The 19,644-nt window shown below is 38.9% G+C and overlaps 1 protein-coding gene across 2 annotated transcripts in view; it reads left to right on the forward strand.

The window, feature by feature from the left end:
• RAB3GAP1 (RAB3 GTPase activating protein catalytic subunit 1) overlaps positions 1 to 19,644 on the forward strand; it is a 128,234-nt gene that overhangs the window by 54,070 nt on the left and 54,520 nt on the right. For both annotated transcript variants that reach the window (XM_082631347.1, XM_082631348.1), the window contains 2 exons: positions 16,975 to 17,094; positions 17,994 to 18,159. In XM_082631347.1, the coding sequence (XP_082487473.1) occupies positions 16,975 to 17,094; positions 17,994 to 18,159 (286 nt within the window). The remainder of the gene's footprint in view (positions 1 to 16,974; positions 17,095 to 17,993; positions 18,160 to 19,644) is intronic.

The raw sequence follows: 19,644 nt of genomic DNA on the forward strand, positions 1-19,644 counted from the left end.
GCCTCTTACTTCAAAAAACGGGGACACAAAGGCTTGTTTAGTTTCATGATCAAGTTTTATAGTCTAGGCAAGGTAACTGATCTTAATGATGTGATCTGTTGGCTGATTCTCTCTGCCTCCTTATATAACCTATCCTTTAAATACCTTCTAATGGCTGATCCTGAAATCATTGTTAGAGATTTATTCCCTTCTTCATTTGTTATTTATTAAAAGAAACTTAGCCCTAGAAATGGCACAGACATTAGCCTTAGCAGACATTTATGTCCAAAGGTAAATTTATGAGATATTTTTTGAGCAGAGGGTGTGGTGGCCAGGATAATGAACCTCTGTACCTCCTAAAGATGTCCACATCCTAGAACATGTGAGTATAGGTTATGTGGCAAGAAGGAATCAAGAGAGCAGATGGAATTAGGGTTGCTAATCAGCTGATTTTAAGATACAGAGATTTTTCCTGGGTTATCTGGGTGGGCTGAGTATAATCACAAGTGTTCTTAAAAGTAGAAAAAAGAGGCAGAAGATAGTCAGTGTCATAGTGTTGTGATGTGAGAATAACTTGGCCTGCTGTTCCTGGATTTGAAGATGGAAGAAGGTCATGAGCCAAGGAATGAGGGTAGCCCCTAGAAACTGGGAAAGGCAAGGAATGGATTCTCCCTTAGAGTCTCCAGAAGGAATATAGTCTTGCTGACACCTTGATTTAGCCTGGTGAGACTTGCATCAGACTTCTAACTTACAGAACTGAAAGATAATAAATTTGTGTTGTTCTTAGCTGCCCAGTTGGTGGTAATTTGTTATAGCATTATGAAAATAATACAAAAAGTGAGAGCATAAATGTTATATGCCTGAGGAGACTTCACTGGGATTAGAAAAATATACTGAAAGTACAGCTGGGCTTAACTGAGGACAGATTTCGTCTCTGATTTTCCCTTTGTCTAGCCTGGTCTTTGGACTTTCATCTTCAATCACACTTCATTGGCCACCACAAAGAAACAGCAACAGCGTAAGCAACAGTCCATAAGAAATCTTGTCAGCTGTGTAGTTGAATAATTATGATAGCTTTTTAAAAAAAGATTCATATTTGTGATTTTAATGTATTTTTTTCTAGTCCTAGAAAGAGATACGTGTAAAAGAACCTGCTAGTTTTGAAAGAATGGTATTTAGCCCTAAGGACCTGTAAAATGTTCTTATTCTTTCAGAAGCAAACGTTTAGAGGACTTCTGGTAACTGTGACATGAAGAATTGTCAATTCCTGTTTGGAAAAAAAAGTGTGAAAAAAAAAGTATGAAACTGGAAAAAAATCAAAACAACCATTTCAAGGCACTAGAGGCAAATAAATTCAGGAGCATTTATTCTTGAATAACTGCTAGAGCTTAGGTAAGAGTAGAGGGAACCTCTGGCCCTTTTGCCCGTTGCTGTTTCTGTCATCTCCCCCTCTTCTCCCCAGTCTGTGTTGATGAGAACTGTAGCTTTCCAGTCTAGGTTGGCCGTGAAAACCAGAAGCTCTATTGCCAGATGGGCAGATTTGATTCTGGGTGAAGGGCAAAAGCCTATGGCTTTGCCTACTAAAAGTAGCAGACTTAATTGAGAATGGATGGGGAAACCCTGTACCTTTGCTAGGTCACGGTTCCACACCTAGTCCAAAGCCAGTGGTGGATTATTCAGAAATGTAACAGGGAGATCCTGTATGAAAGCCATAGTAGAGCTGGATACACTCTGTACACATCCCTGTATGATAAGGAAACTACATGTGTGCATGGGAGACCCAAGAGAGCCCTAACTTGATGCAACTTTGTATGCATTCCCCAACCCGGACACACAGATCAGTCAGCAGAAGGAAAGCTTCATGGGCTCAGCTATTTGAGCACAATCTGTGCCCAAATTACTGATTTACCACTAAGCTATACAGACAAGGGGTAGCCCCTAGGGAGCCAGGCTAAAAAATAAGAATAAAGTTACTGAATAGAGACATAAGTAACAGAGTACTTTGGGGAATACAGATTGCACAGTTGTAGTCTGCAATTTACTAAATACAAACAAACAGAAAAGAAACAATGAGCAGAAAGTTAAACAGGACCTGATTTTACTACAATATGTTATCTAAATGTAATTTTCAACCACAAATTAATAGATTTGCAAGGTCACACAGGGAAGTGTGACACATGTAAGTAGAGAAAAAACAGTCGGTAGAAATGGACTCTTTATTGGGTCCAGAGGTTGGATTCAGCAATAACTTCAAAGCAGTTACAAGTGTGTTCAAAAAATTAAAGGAACTGTATCGAAAGAATTAAAAATAGACTAACAGTGAGTCAAATAGCAAGCCTCAACAAATAGAAATTATAATAGAGAACCAAATGGAAATTCCTAGAGTTGAAAAGGATAGCTGAAATAAACTTTGACCAGATATGCTCAAAAGCAGACCTGAGATAGCAGAATAAAGAGTTGGTGGATTTGAAAGATTAATAGAAATTATCCAATCCAAAGCATAAAAAAATTAGAGAAAGATGAACAGAACTTTAGAGATGCACGGGTCAGTATCATTGTTCCAAAGCATACTGTAATGGGAATCCCAGATGAAGAGAAAGAAAAGGGCAGAAAATATTATTTCAGAAATAATGGCTGAAAACTTCCCAGGTTTGATGGAGAGAATCAAAAACAGCAAGGGAAAAATGACTCATCATGTACAAGAGGACAATACTGCTCGCTGCCTTCTCATTAAAAGCAATGGGAGTCAGAGGGCAGTACAGTGACATATTCAGAGTGCTGAAACAGAAAAAAACTATCAACCAGGAATTCTATAGCCACCAAAACTAACTTTCAAAAATAAAGGTGAGGGGGCTTCCCTGGTGGTGCAGTGGTTGAGAATCCACCTGCCAATGCAGGGGACACGGGTGTGATCCCTGGTCCGGGAGGATCCCACACGCCCGGAGTAGCTAAGCCCGTGCGCCACAACTGCTGAGCCTGTGCTCTAGAGCCCGTGAGCCACAACTACTGAGCCTGTGTGCCAGAACTACTGAAGCCCGCGTTCCTGGAGCCTGTGCTCCGCAACAAGAGAAGCCATCGCAATGAGAAGCCCACGCACCTCAGTGAAGAGTGGCCTCCGCTCGCCACAATTAGAGCCCGCATGCAGCGTGCAACGAGGACCCAACACAGCCAAAAATAAATAAATTTATTTTAAAAAAATAGAAAAAAAAGGTGAAATAACAACATTGTCATACAAACAAAGCCTGAGAGAATTCATTGTAGGCTCACCCGCCTTACTGGCAGTATTAAAGAAAACAGTAACTCGGATCCACAGGAAGAAATGAAGAACATTGGAAATTCCCTAATAAATACAAAAGATATATTCTCCTATTTTTTTAAAACATAAGTTTGCTTAAGCAGTAATTATAGCACTGTATTATTGGGTTTGTAACACGTATCCATAATATATATGGCAATATTGCACAAAGGAAGAGGGGAAGAAATGGAGCTATATTGTATAAAATTGCTAGATCTTACCAAAATTAACCTAGCATTGTTACTGAACCAGACTTGGGTCCATTTGCCTGTGTGCAGGCAAGCCAGTCTACTGGCACTGGGTTGTGGTGAAGGAAAGTGCAGCATTTATTGCAGTGAGCCAAGCAAGGATTCCAGGGCAGCCAGTGCTTAAAAGATCCAAAGGCTTTCAAGGAAAGGTTTATAAAGACAGGGTGAAGGAGGGGGTGGTTTGTGGGGTGTGTGATCAGCTTGTGGACATTCTTCTGATTGGTTGGTAGTGAGGTAATTGGAAGTCAGCATCATCAACCTTCTGCTTCCAACTGGTCTGGGCCCTACATGCTTGTGGGCCATAGACAGTTAACTTCTCCCACCTGGTAGGGGCTTCAGTATCTTCAAAACAGCTCAAAGGACGTGGCTCAGAATATTTAATTCTTCCTCGCTTGAGAAATTAAAGGTCCTTGACTTTGTTTATGGCTAAACTGTTACTATTTTGTCTTGCTTGACTGTTTTCCTTTCTGCATTTTCTTACTCTCTGATTAAATTTATTGTTTGACTAAAGTTTTTCTACAGACAGAAGGTAGGCAGAGGACATGGGTGGGAGTCCTGTTCCAGGAAGGGCCCAGAGGGTCCTGCTTGGTTATAGTAGATTATAAATTAAAGATACAGAATGCAGTATTGAAGGATCATTGGGGGAAAACATTGAAAACAAGCAGTTGTTTATTGAACACTTCCATTTTCTCAGTTACTTTTTTTTTTTTTTTTTTTTTTTACGGTTCGTGGACTGGGGCACGAACCTGTGTCCCCTGCATCGGCAGGCGGACTCTCAACCACTGCGCCACCAGGGAAGCCCCTCTCAGTTACTTTTGTAGATGCTAGGGATTTAAGTATGTCTAAGAAATGGTTTTTTCATTGTTTATCACCACCATTTTTGTTGATCCATTATTTTATGCATATATTCTTTATACTGTTTGCTGAGGCTCTGAATATATTTCTTTCTAAAGTAATACATGTAAGGATTTTAAAATTGTAGCAAGCAAGAAAGAAAAAGGCATCTTAAAAGAGACAAAAGCGAGTGGTAGATTGTCCTATCTTTCTCAGTTGGAGGACGTGATGCTAAGGCTCATTTATATTTAAACTTAGTATTTAGTATACATATGTAATTTGTTAGATAGAACAACTCTATTATTAAGTATTGCCGTAGTGGGATTTTTATTTTTTATGTTGATGCATTTGAGGTCCGAATAAATTTAAATCGCTAAACTAGAAGTTGTAGGAAATACAAAGATTTATTGATGAAACTCGTTATCTTACATCACATTCCCCCTTCACTTTTCCCACTCTCTCCTCCACATCCTTCCCTTTTCCACATATATAAAAATGTGGGCTAAAACATCTCTTGCTTTCTTAATTTTGGATAACCAAGCACAAAACCATGGGAAATGTGTGTTATGTCCATCATATACTTTTTATGAATATGTGAGATATATGTATATGTATTTTTGTGCATTGGGGAATTTTTTATATGGATTTTACTGTATGTATTGTTGTGATTTATATTTCTTTTTTCTCAGCATTTCATACAGCCTTTATATCATTAAGTTCAGATTTACCTTATTTTTTTAATGACTTAAATTTTTCCTAGTATAGGGAGGTACTGTAATTATTTACCCATTTCTCTGTTGAAGGAGCTTAAAGTTGTTTCTAGTTTTTCACAATTAAACTATTATAATGAAGTTCATTTTACATATATCTTTGTGCATTTGTATGAAAGTTTTTGTAGCATAGATATAGAGAGAGATAATCAGTTCAAATTTTGTGATTTTTTTTTTTTTTTTTTTTTGCGGTTCGCGGGGCTCTCACTGTTGTGGCCTCTCCCGTTGCGGAGCACAGGCTCTGGACGTGCAGGCTCAGTGGCCATGGCTCACGGGCCCAGTCGCTCCGCGGCATGTGGGATCTTCCCGGACCAGGGCACGAACCCGTGTCCCCTGCATCGGCAGGTGGACTCTCAACCACTGCGCCACCAGGGAAGCCCAAATTTTGTGAATTTTAAATATTGATATATTTTGCCTTTTTGTCCTATGGAAATGTTTTAAGAGTTTGTACCACCACCTGTGTGGCATATCCCAAACTCTTGCCAACACTGGATCTTATCAGTGTTTTATATTTTTTGCAGATTTAATAGGTTGTGATATCTTTTTTTTTTTAAGTGAGTGGATTCTTTTTTAAAAAATTTATTTATTTATTTATTTTTGGCTGTGTTGGGTCTTTGTTTCTGTGCGAGGGCTTTCTCTAGTTGCAGCGAGCGGGGGCTACTCTTCATCGCGATGCGTGGGCCTCTCACTGTTGCGGCCTCTCTTGTTGCGGATCACAGGCTCCAGACGTGCAGGCTCAGTGTTGTGGCTCATGGGCCCAGTTGCTCCGCGGCATGTGGGATCCTCCCAGACCAGGGCTCGAACCTGTGTCCCCTGCATTGGCAGGCAGACTCTCAACCACTGCACCACCAGGGAAGCCCCTAGGTTGTGATATCCTGTTTCATTTACCTAGTCACTGCTGAGGTTGAAAATCTTTTAATAGAATTATTAGCCATTTATATTTCTTATTATTGGAAATATGTATTAGTTTCGCTTATTTATTATGCTTAATTTTTTATTGTGACACACAACAAAAGTTACCATTTTAACCATTTTTAAGTGTACCATTCAGTGGCGTTAAGTACTTTCAAATTTTTTGCAGCCGTCACCACTGTCCATCTTCGGAACTTTTTTTTTTTTTTTTTTTTTTTTTTGCGTTACGCAGGCCTCTCACTGCTGTGGCCTCTCCCGCTGCGGAGCACAGGCTCCGGACGCGCAGGCCCAGCGGCCATGGCTCACGGGCCCAGCCGCTCCGCGGCATGTGGGATCCTCCCGGACCGGGGCACGAACCCGCACCCCCTGCATCGGCAGGCGGACTCTCAACCACTGCGCCACCAGGGAAGCCCAATCTTCGGAACTTTTTCATTTTCCCATATTGAAACTCTGTATTCATTAAACAATAACTCCCTATTCCTTCCTACCCTAGCCCCTGCTAAGTACCATTCTACTTTCTGCCTCTATGAGTTTGACTACTCTATGAACCTCATATAAGTAGAATCATAAAATATTTATCCTTTTGTGACTGGCTTATTTCACTTAACATAATGTCTTCAGATTTCATCTATGTTGTAGTATGTAGTATGTAGAATGTCTTTCCTTTTTAAGGCTGAATAATATTTCATTGTATGTATGTCCCACATTTTGTTTATCCATTCATCTGTTAATTGACAGTTGGTTTGTTTCCACCTTTCGACTATTGTGGATAATGCTGCTGTGAACATGGGTGTTCAAATATCTGTTTTGAGTCCATGCTTTTAATTCTTTTGGGTATTGGCCCAGATGTGGAATTGCTGGTCATCCTGTGTTTTATTTATTTATTTATTTTTTTTGAAGACAGCTAGGGCTGTATGCCCTTTATTTTTTTTTTTTTTTTTTTTTTTTTTTTTTTTGCTTTATAACAAATTTAATCAGTTATACATATACATATGTTTCCATATCCCCTCCCATTTGCGTCTGCCTCCCACCCTCCCTATCCCACCCCTCCAGGTGGTCACAAGGCACCAAGCTGATCTCCCTGTGCTATGCGGCTGCTTCCCACTAGCTATCTACCTTACGTTTCGTAGTGTATATATGTCCATGCCGCTCTTTCACTTTGTCACAGCTTACCCTTCCCCCTCCCCATATCCTCAAGTCCATTCTCTAGTAGGTCTGTGTCTTTATTCCTGTCTTACCCCTAGGTTCTTCATGACATTTTTTTTTCTTAAATTCCATATATATGTGTCAGCATACAGTATTTGTCTTTCTCTTTCTGACTTACTTCACTCTGTATGACAGACTCTAGGTCTATCCACCTCATTACAAATAGCTCAATTTCATTTCTTTTTATGGCTGAGTAATATTCCATTGTATATATGTGCCACATCTTCTTTATCCATTCATCCGATGATGGACACTTAGGTTGTTTCCATCTCCGGGCTATTGTAAATAGGGCTGCTATGAACATTTTGGTACATGTCTCTTTTTGAATTATGGTTTTCTCAGGGTATATGCCCAGTAGTGGGATTGCTGGGTCATATGGTAGGTCTATTTGTAGTTTTTTAAGGAACCTCCATACCGTTCTCCATAGCGGCTGTACCAATTCACATTCCCACCAGCAGTGCAAGAGTGTTCCCTTTTTTCCACACCCTCTCCAGCATTTATTGTTTCTAGATTTTTTGATGATGGCCATTCTGACTGGTGTGAGATGATATCTCATTGTAGTTTTGATTTGCATTTCTCTAATGAGTAAAGATGTTGAGCATCCTTTCATGTGTTTGTTGGCAGTCTGTATATCTTCTGTGGAGAAATGTCTATTTAGGTCTTCTGCCCATTTTTGGATTGGGTTGTTTGTTTTTTTGTTATTGAGCTGCATGAGCTGCTTATAAATTTTGGAGATTAATCCTTTGTCAGTTGCTTCATTTGCAAATATTTTCTCCCATTCTGAGGGTTGTCTTTTGGTCTTGTTTATGGTTTCCTTTGCTGTGCAAAAGCTTTTAAGTTTCATTAGGTCCCATGTGTTTATTTTTGTCTTTATTTCCATTTCTCTAGGAGGTGGGTCAAAAAGGATCTTGCTGTGATTTATGTCATAGAGTGTTCTGCCTATGTTTTCCTCTAAGAGTTTGATAGTGTCTGGCCTTACATTTAGGTCTTTAATCCATTTTGAGCTTATTTTTGTGTATGGTGTTAGGGAGTGATCTAATCTCATACTTTTACATGTCCCTATCCAGTTTTCCCAGCACCACTTATTGAAGAGACTGTCCTTTCTCCACTGTACATTCCTGCCTCCTTTATCAAAGATAAGGTGACCATATGTCCGTGGGTTTAACTCTGGGCTTTCTATCCTGTTCCATTGATCTATCTTTCTGTTTTTGTGCCAGTACCATACTGTCTTGATGACTGTAGCTTTGTAGTATAGTCTGAAGTCAGGGAGCCTGATTCCTCCAGCTCCATTTTTCGTTCTCAAGATTGCTTTGGCTATTCGGGGTCTTTTGTGTTTCCATACAAATTGTGAAATTTTTTGTTCTAGTTCTGTGAAAAATGCCAGTGGTAGTTTGATAGGGATTGCATTGAACCTGTAGATTGCTTTGGGTAGTAGAGTCATTTTCACAATGTTGATTCTTCCAATCCAAGAACATGGTACATCTCTCCATCTATTTGTATCATCTTTAATTTCTTTCATCAGTGTCTTATAATTTTCTGCATACAGGTCTTTTGTCTCCTTAGGTAGGTTTATTCCTAGATATTTTATTCTTTTTGTTGCAATGGTAAATGGGAGTGTTTCCTTGATTTCACTTTCAGATTTTTCATCATCAGTATATAGGAATGCCAGAGATTTCTGTGCATTAATTTTGTATCCTGCAACTTTACCAAATTCATTGATTAACTCTAGTAGTTTTCTGGTAGCATCTTTAGGATTCTCTATGTATAGTATCATGTCATCTGCAAACAGTGACAGCTTTACTTCTTCTTTTCCAATTTGGATTCCTTTTATTTCCTTTTCTTCTCTGATTGCTGTGGCTAAAACTTCCAAAACTAGGTTGAATAAGAGTGGTGAAAGTGGGCAACCTTGTCTAGTTCCTGATCTTAGTGGAAATGGTTTCAGTTTTTCACCATTGAGGACGATGCTGGCTGTGGGTTTGTCATATATGGCCTTTATTATGTTGAGGAAATTTCCCTCTATGCCTACTTTCTGCAGGGTTTTTATCATAAATGGGTGTTGAATTTTGTCGAAAGCTTTCTCTGCATCTATTGAGATGATCATATGGTTTTTCTCCTTCAATTTGTTAATATGGTGTATCACGTTGATTGATTTGCGTATATTGAAGAATCCTTGCATTCCTGGAATAAACCCCACTTGATCATGGTGTATGATCCTTTTAATGTGCTGTTGGATTCTGTTTGCTAGTATTTTGTTGAGGATTTTTGCATCTATGTTCATCAGTGATATTGGCCTGTAGTTTTCTTTCTTTGTGACATCCTTGCCTGGTTTTGGTATCAAGGTGATGGTGGCCTCGTAGAATGAGTTTGGGAGTGTTCCTCCCTCTGCTATATTTTGGAAGAGTTTGAGAAGGATAGGTGTTAGCTCTTCTCTAAATGCTTGATAGAATTCGCCTGTGAAGCCATCTGGTCCTGGGCTTTTGTTTGTTGGAAGATTTTTTATCACAGTTTCAATTTCAGTGCTTGTGATTGGTCTGTTCATATTTTCTATTTCTTCCTGTTTCAGTCTTGGCAGGTTGTGCATTTCTAAGAATTTGTCCATTTCTTCCAGGTTGTCCATTTTATTGGCATAGAGTTGCTTATAGTAATCTCTCATGATCTTTTGTATTTCTGTAGTGTCAGTTGTTACTTCTCCTTTTTCATTTCTAATTCTATTGATTTGAGTTTTCTCCCTGTTTTTCTTGATGAGTCTGGCTAATGGTTTATCAATTTTGTTTATCTTCTCAAAGAACCAGCTTTTAGTTTTATTGATCTTTGCTATCGTTTCCTTCATTTCTTTTTCATTTATTTCTGATCTGATTTTTATGATTTCTTTCCTTCTGCTAACTTTGGGATGTTTTTGTTCTTCTTTCTCTAATTGCTTTAGGTGCAAGGTTAGGTTGTTTATTCGAGATGTTTCCTGTTTCTTAAGGTGGGATTGTATTGCTATAAACTTCCCTCTTAGAACTGCTTTTGCTGCATCCCATAGGTTTTGGGTCGTCGTGTCTCCATTGTCATTTGTTTCTAGGTATTTTTTAATTTCCTCTTTGATTTCTTCAGTGATCACTTCGTTATTAAGTAGTGTATTGTTTAGCCTCCATGTGTTTGTATTTTTTACAGCTCTTTTCCTGTAATTGATATCTAGTCTCATAGCATTGTGGTCAGAAAAGATACTTGATACAATTTCAATTTTCTTAAATTTACCAAGGCTTGATTTGTGACCCAAGATATGATCTATCCTGGAGAATGTTCCATGAGCACTTGAGAAAAATGTGTATTCTGTTGTTTTTGGATGGAATGTCCTATAAATATCAATTAAGTCCATCTTGTTTAATGTATCATTTAAAGCTTGTGTTTCCTTATTTATTTTCATTTTGGATGATCTGTCCATTGGTGAAAGTGGGGTGTTAAAGTCCCCTACTATGAGTGTGTTACTGTCGATTTCTCCTTTTATGGCTGTTAGTATTTGCCTTATGTATTGAGGTGCTCCTATGTTTGGTGCATAAATATTTACAATTGTTATATCTTCTTCTTGGATCGATCCCTTGATCATTATGTAGTGTCCTTCTTTGTCTCTTCTAGTAGTCCTTATTTTAAAGTCTATTTTGTCTGATATGAGAATTGCTACTCCAGCTTTCTTTTGGTTTCCATTTGCATGGAATATCTTTTTCCATCCCCTTACTTTCAGTCTGTATGTGTCTCTAGGTCTGAAGTGGGTCTCTTGTAGACAGCATATAGATGGGTCTTGTTTTTGTATCCATTCAGCCACTCTGTGTCTTTTGGTGGGAGCATTTAGTCCATTTACATTTAAGGTAATTATCGATATGTATGTTCCTATTCCCATTTTCTTAATTGTTTTGGGTTCATTATTGTAGGTATATTCCTTCTGTTGTGTTTCTTGCCTAGAGAAGTTCCTTTAGCATTTGTTGTAAAGCTGGTTTGGTGGTGCTGAACTCTCTCAGCTTTTGCTTGTCTGTAAACGTTTTAATTTCTCCATCAAATCTGAATGAGATCCTTGCTGGGTAGAGTAATCTTGGTTGCAGGTTTTTCTCCTTCATCACTTTAAGTATGTCCTGCCACTCCCTTCTGGCTTGTAGAGTTTCTGCTGAGAGATCAGCTGTTATCCTGATGGGGATTCCCTTGTGTGTTATTTGTTGTTTTTGCCTTGCTGTTTTTAATATGATTTCTTTGTGTTTAATTTTTGACAGTTTGATTAATATGTGTCTTGGCGTATTTCTCCTTGGATTTATTCTGTATGGGACTCTCTGTGCCTCCTGGACTTGATTAACTATTTCCTTTCCCATATTAGGGAAGTTTTCAACTATAATCTCTTCAAATATTTTCTCAGTCCCTTTCTTTTTCTCTTCTTCTTCTGGAACCCCTATAATTCGAATGTTGGTGCGTTTAATGTCGTCCCAGAGGTCTCTGAGACTGTCCTCTGTTCTTTTCATTCTTTTTTCTTTATTTTGCTCTGCAGCAGTTATTTCCACTATTTTATCTTCCACCTCACTTATCCGTTCTTCTGCCTCAGTTATTCTGCTATTGATCCCATCTAGAGTATTTTTTATTTCATTTATTGTGTTTTTAATCGATGCTTGATTCATCTTTAGTTCTTCTAGGTCCTTGTTAACTGTTTCTTGCATTTTGTCTATTCTATTTCCAAGATTTTGGATCTGGGAAATAGAATCTTGGATCATCTTTACCATCATTATTCTGAATTCTTTTTCAGATAGACTGCCTAGTACCTCTTCATTTGTTAGGTCTGGTGGGTTTTTATCTTGCTCCTTCTCCTGCTGTGTGTTCTTCTGTCTTCTCATTTTGCTTATGTTACTGTGTTTGGGGTCTCCTTTTTGCAGGCTGCAGGTTCGTAGTTCCTGTTGTTTTTGGTGTCTGTCCCCAGTGGCTAAGGTTGGTTTAGTGGGTTGTGTAGGCTTCCTGGTGGAGGGGACTAGTGCCTGTGTTCTGGTGGATGAGGCTGGATCTTGTCTTTCTGGTGGGCAGGTCCACGTCTGGTGGTGTGTTTTGGGGTGTCTGTGGACTTTTTATGATTTTAGGCCACCTCTCTGCTAATGGGTGGCGTTGTGTTCCTGTCTTGCTAGTTGTTTGGCTCAGGGTGTCCAGCACTGTAGCCTGCTGGTCGTTGAGTGAAGCTGGGTGCTGGTGTTGAGATGGAGATCTCTGGAAGATTTTCGCCGTTTGATATTATGTGGAGCTGGGAGGTCTCTTGTGGACCAGTGTCCTGAAGTTGGCTCTCCCACCTCAGAGGCACAGCACTGACTCCGGGCTCCTCAATTTGGGATGATGTGTTGTCTATTCATGTATTCCACAGATGCAGGGTACATCAAGTTGATTGTGGAGCTTTAATCCGCTGCTTCTGAGGCTGCTGGGAGAGGTTTCCCTTTCTCTTCTTTGTTCTCACAGCTCCTGGGTCTCAGCTTTGGATTTGGTCCCGCCTCTGCGTGTAGGTCGCCGGAGGGCGTCTGTTCTTCGCTCAGATAGGACAGGGTTAAAGGAGCAGCCTCTTCGGGGACTCTGGCTCACTCAGGCCGGGAGGGAGGGAGGGGCACGGAGTGCGGGGCGAGCCTGCAGCGGCAGAGGTCGGCGTGACGTTGCACCAGCCCGAGGTGCGCCGTGCGTTCTCCCAGGGAAGCCGCCCCTGGATCCCGGGACCCCGGCAGTGGCGGGCTGCACAGGCTCCCGGAAGGGCGGTGTGGGCAGTGACCTGCGCTCGCACACAGGCTTCTTGGCGGCGGCAGCAGCAGCCCCAGCGTCCCACGCCTGTCACTGGGCTCCGCGCTTTCAGTCGCGACTCGCGCCCGTCCGTGGAGCCCCTTTAAGCAGCGCTCTTAATCCCCTCTCCTCGCGCACCAGGAAACCAAGAGGGAAGAAAAAGTCTCTTGCCTCTTCGGCAGCTCCAGAGTTTTCCCGGACTCCCTCCCGGCTAGCTGTGGCACATTAGCCCCCTTCAGGCTGAGTTCTCGCCGCCAGCCCCAGTCCTCTCCCTGCGCTCTGACCGAAGCCCGAGCCTCAGCTTCCAGCGCTGCGCGCCCCGGCGGGCAAGCAGACAAGCCTCTCGGGCTGGTGAGTGCCGCTCGGCACCGATCCTCTGTGTGCGGATCTCTCCGCTTTGCCCTACCCAGGTATGTGGGGAGTTTCTTGCCTTTTGGGAGGTCTGGGGTCTTCTGCCAGCGTTCAGTAGGTGTTCTGTAGGAGTTGTTCCACGTGTGGATCCTGTGTTTTAAATTTTTGAAGAACCACTGTGTTCTTTTCCATAGCAGCTGTACTATTTAGCATTTCCACCAGTCATACTCAAGCATTCTAATTTTTCCATATCCATGTCAATACTTGTTTTCTGTGTTGTTTTGCTTTTTTAATAATAGCCATTCTAATAGATGTGAAGTAGTATCTTGTGGTTTTGATTTACATTTCCCTAATAATTAGTAATGTTGGCTACATCTTTTCATGTGCTTATTTGCAATTTGTATATCTTCTTCAGAGTAATGTCTTTTGAAATCCTTTGTCCATTTTTTAATGTTTTGTTGTTGTTGATTTTGCTCATTTTTTAAAGCTCCCACCTGATGTTTACTTGATGAAGGCATGGTCTCAGGCTCAAGTAGTTCTAGTAGGGAAAGTAAATCAGTGATTTATATTGATCTTTTTTAAAAAATTAATTCCTCGTTACTGCCACTAGGAGGCTTAGCAAGTGTAATCAGGTTTCTTGACAAAGCCAGTGTGCATAAAAACAACCTTTTTTTGTAAGGTATAATTGATGTATAATGTTATATTAGTTTCAGGTGTACAACATAATGATTTGGTATTTGTATATATTGTGAAACATCACCATAGTAAGTCCTGTTATTATCTGTTAGCATACACAGTTACAAATTTTTTTTCTTGTGATGAGAACTTTTAGAATTTATTCTCTTAGCAACTTGCAAATATGCAGTACAGTATTATTAACTATAGTCACCATGCTGTACATTACATTGCCATGACTTACTTTATAACTGGAAATTTGTACCTTTTGATCCTTTCACCCATTTCAAACACCTCCCACGCACCACCTCTGGTAGCCAACAATCTGTTATCTGTATCTATGACCTAGGTGTTTTTTTTTGGTTTTTTTGTTTGTTTTCTGGGTTTTTTTTTTGATTCCATATGTAAGTGAGATCATATGTTATTTTGTCTTTCTCTGTCTGACTTGTTTCAATTAGCATAATGTCCTCAAGTCCATCTATGTTGTTGCAAATGGTAAGATTTCATCCTTTTCTATGACAGAATAATATTCCATCGTATATTCCATCCATCAATGGATACTTAAGTTGTTTCCATATCTTGGCTATTGTAAATAATGCTGCATTGAACATAGGGGTGCATATATCTTTTTGAATTAGTTTTTGTTTTCTTTGGATAAACACCCAGAAATAGAATTGCTGGATCATATGGTAGCTCTGTTTAAAAATTTTTTGGAGGTACCTCCATACTGTTTTTCCTGCTGGCTGCACCAATTTATATTCCCACCAGGGTTCCCTTTTTTTATATCCTTGCCAGTACTTGTTTTTCTTTTTTTAAAATTTTATTTATTTATTTTTGGCTGCATTGGGTCTTCGTTGCCTCTTGTGGGCTTTCTCTAGTTGTGGTGAGTGAGGGCTACTCTTTGTTGTGGTGCGCGGGCTTCTCACTGCAGTGGTTTCTCTTGTTGCAGAGCATGGGCTCTAGGCACGCAGGCTTCAGTAGTTGTGGCACATGGGCTCAGTAATCGTGGCTCGTGGGCCCTAGAGAGCAGGCTCAGTAGTTGTGGCGCACGGGCTTAGTTGCTCCGCGGCATGTGGGATCTTCCCGGACCAGGGCTCGAACCCATGTCCCTTGCATTGGCAGGTGGATTCTTAACCACTGTGCCACCAGGGAAACCCTTGTTTTTCTTTTCTTTTTGATGATAGCCACTCTAAAAGGTATAAGGCGATTTGTCATTGTGGCTGTGATTTACACTTCCCTGATGATTAGTGATGTTGAACATCTTTTCATGTACCTGTCAACCACTTGTATATATTGATCTCTTAATAATAATAATAGAAAAAATACATTCTAAATCAAAGAAGAGAGCATATTTAACAGGGGTAACGTGGTGGTATTTGAGATAAATCTTCAAAAAAAGAATCCATTGCTATTCTGTGATGGCAGTTGAGTGTAGGGGAAACATTCCAGGTAATGGAAACAAAGTACTGATCAGTAGGGGAGATGAACCTTTGAAAAGAAGGTACAGAAAGTATATATAATGCAATCTTTTTTGAGGATAGGATGAGTAAATGGATGGATGGAATAGGTCTGGAAGAATGACCAAGAAACTGTTGGCAGTGGTTTCACTCTAGTGCTTGGGGATACGAAGGCAAAATATTGTTTTGTTTCCTTTCTTCCAAGGACATTAAGTAAAGAAAGAAGAAAACTGTATTTAAAGAGCTTTAGAGCTTAAAAATCACAGCTCTGGGTTCTTTCCAGTATTTGATGCTGCTTCTACATAACTAATTTTGATTTCAGGGGTAGGAGGGTGGAGGTGAGGTGAGAAGATGAAATAAATTTTGTCATCTAAACAGTAAACAGATTATGGGTTGGACTTTAAAAATTTTTTTTTTTTTTTTTTTTTTTTTTTGTGGTACGCGGGCCTCTCACTGCCGTGGCCTCTCCCGTTGTGGAGCACAGGCTCCAGATGCGCAGGCTCAGCGGCCATGGCTCACAGGCCCAGCCACTCCGCGGCACGTGGGATCTTCCCAGACCGGGGCACAAACCTGTGTCTCCTGCATGGGCAGGTGGACTCTCAACCACTGCGCCACCAGGGAAGCCCTAAAATGTTTTAAATCTTTTTTTTTTTCTTTTATTGCTGTTTCGGGGGATTTCTTGAGAATGTTCGTAAAAATAAGCATTCATAACTGTTTACATAGGGTTAAAATAGGCAAATGAGTAATGCCTTTTATAAATTTATTAAAAATATTATTAAATAAAAATACATTGGGGGGTGAATAGGGTAGGAATTTTCAGGAGGCAAGATCACCAGTTTGACCTTAACATTTTTGTAAATTTTGGCTACAAATTTGTGGTTTTTAAAGAACTTGTCAACTAAATGAGAAGTTTTCATTACTGTAGGATACCGTAGCAAGAGTAAGCCATTTTCTGATAATTTTGTGATTCCTATCTAATATGTTATTGAGTAAAAGAATATAAGAATTCCTTAATTAGGATACTAGAGTAAACCGTGTTCTCAGCACAAGTACATCATGGCTGATAATTCTTTTCATGACATTTAGGGAATCTATTAAACTTTATCTTTCCACATAAGTGGACTTAATGTTATCAGTTAATTAACTCAAGATGTCAGTGCTGGCTTTCATCTTTTATTTTTGAAAGCTAACTTTTAAGACAAACCTGTTATTTAATGTTTTTTCTTCGTGATTTCAGTAAACTCCTAATTTGTAAAGAATAGAGAGAAAATAGGAGATAAATGATGGAAATTTTTCACCAAATGAAGGAAATCCAGGTTGTTATAGATTCAATTGCCATTTAAGAAAGAAAGAAAGACCTGTAGTTCAAGCCTAACTTTCCTTCAGGGAAATTTTTTCATGTTTCTCAAATAATAAATTCTTGTATTCTGACATTTTCCCCTGTTTAATGGCAGTTATTCATTTTTTTTTTTTTTTTTAAGGTATGGACTCCGAGAGTTTGTGGTGATCGCCCCTGCTGCAAATAATGATGCTGTTCTCAGTGAATCTAAGTGCAATCTTCTTCTGAGTTCTGTGTCTGTTGCTTTGGGAAACACTGGCTGGTAGGTGAACATTTCGAAAAACCTTGACATGAGTTTAAGAACTATTCTAAATTATAATTTATGAGGGAAAATTATTACTGTTAGGTTTTTGATTATGATTAAGATTAGTACTTGTACATTATTATATTGGAGTAAGGTATATAAGGACAAACTCAACAAAACCTTTAGGGAAAGCATTTCTAAAGGGAAACTTACTGAAATATTACATGAATATTTAAAATGGAGAATAAATTGTACTATTTTTGTATTTTGCTTCCAAATGTTTAGTTTATTTAAATTTTGGTGCAAAATCTAATTTTAAAACTTGATGACAGAGCATCCCCTTGTTCAGCCTCAGCTAGGAACATGCATTCAGGTAACTCAGATTTTTTGTTTCTCTGCACACGTCTTCAAATGCTTTGAAAGTGCTACGAGTATTGATTTTGAGATTACAAATAGATTTTAGTGAGTAGGCTAATTTGTGGTTATGGAAATCTTTGAATAAGGAGGATAATTATGTCTTCAAATGATAAAGTACAAAATAATTCACCACTAGCGTGGGTTTAATTTATATTGCTTAATGCCTGTGAATCAAGTTTTATTATGGTTTTTGAAAGCCTCATATGATAGGATCGCTTTTATTCAAGAAAATTTTTATTCTGCTTTTTTATGACTTTCAGCCATTTTAAAATAGTTTTCTGACTACAAAGTGCCACTGAGTGATAATTTCTTCAGTTTATTAGTGTAAGGAGAAAAGGAACTAAGAGCGACTTTGTTTTAAATATAAGTCTGGAGTATTCCTTGTTTAGTGCTTTTAAATAGTTGAGATTAAAATAACGTAATAGTGGAAAAACGTGAGATTTAGGAGTTATTCAGTGTTTAGTGAACTTAGTCTGTTCCTTTTAAATTATGCCCTATAGCCAGGTGCCACTCTTTGTGCAAATTCATCACAAATGGCGAAGAACGTACGTGGGAGAATGTCAGGGTCCTGGTGTCCGAACTGATTTTGAAATGGTTCATCTTCGAAAAGTGCCAAATCAGTACACTCATTTATCAGGTCTGCTGGATATCTTCAAATCAAAGATTGTGAGTTGGCATTGATATTTTCAGTCTTATAAAAGCAGTAATTTGGTAAATTTATTGATTTTATTGGTAATTTTATTTATTTTAATCAATAAAATGTTGAAATGTAATTAGAAGAAAGATGTAATTGACTACATAAATTACTGTGTATGTTTAAGCAAAGTGTCCAGTTAGATTTTTAGTGTACTAATGCTCTGATTTTGTTTGTTAACATTTATCTCCTACATTAACTCTTTTTACTCCTTTTCCTCTAATAGTAATGTTGCCAACCTCACCACATGAGTGGGCTTCAGCATAGTTGCTTGTTCAGGGCTCTGACTATGAGTAACTGAGATGTGAACTCTTTGGGTTCTGAATTGCTTTTTTTTCCCCAAGGGTCTATTTAATTTGATGTTTAAGATTAGTCAGGCTTATATTCTATGACTGAGAGCAGCAGGGCTGAATTGGACGTGCTCAGTATATCTTTGGTGTTCTTTAAAAACACTATCACAGAGATATGGAGGATTTGCCTGTGCTACTCTGGGGGAAGAATTAGGGTCTAGATTGAGGAGCTATTTGTGAATACCTCTAGAAAAGAGAGCAAAACCAGGTAAGTAAGTGGTGGAAGGGATTCTCCACTTAGAGAAGCAGTCCCCTTGAGTGATTAAGTTGACACCCATTTCACTAAAAGTGATCAAACTTGATTAACAAACTGATATTAGATATGTCCTGGTATGGTACATTGAATAGGATATATCATCTGTGTTGCATTCCTGCTAAAAATGTTTAACATAAATCGAAACATGAGGAAACAATCACATATTTCCAAAATGAGCCATATTTTACAAAGTAAAAGTCCAGACTCTTTAAAAATGTCAGTATCATGATAGGAAAAACAAAGGCTGGGAGCTGTTTAGCCTGAAGGAGACTAAAGTGACATAACATGCATGATCCTTGATCAAAACAAAATAGCCACAGAGGACACAGTTGGGACAGTTGGGGCAATTTTTATATGGACTATATGTTAGAAAATAGTATCAATATTAAACTTCTTGAGTGTGATAACCCTTGTTCATAGGAATTACATGCTGAAGTATTTAGGGGTGAATTGCCATGATGCCTACAACTTACTTTCAGGGGTTCAGCCAAAAAAATTATTTATGTAAATACATGATAGTATGTGCGTGTATCAAAATGTTAATTGGTGAGCTTGGTGAAAGTCATACTGGTATTCATTACGCTAGCTTTGCAACCTTTCTGAAGGTTTGCAAATTTTGAAAAGGCAAAAAATGTGAGAAAAAATGCTGAAATATCTTTTTTAACATACATTGTTTGTAGAAAGATATTTAGGATTAGAATTTAATTTCATAAAAAATATGTTTTCAATTTTGAGGCCATAAATAGCAGTGTGGTAAGATTATCACCACCCAGATAAAAACGTTTGACATTTAAAAAAAGTCTGCATATACTGGGTTAAGAAATTTAAGTAAAAACTTCTTTATACCCTTA

The sequence above is a fragment of the Mesoplodon mirus genome, assembly GCF_964341445.2.
Source record: "Mesoplodon mirus genome assembly, chromosome: 8".
Lineage (NCBI taxonomy): Eukaryota > Metazoa > Chordata > Mammalia > Artiodactyla > Ziphiidae > Mesoplodon > Mesoplodon mirus.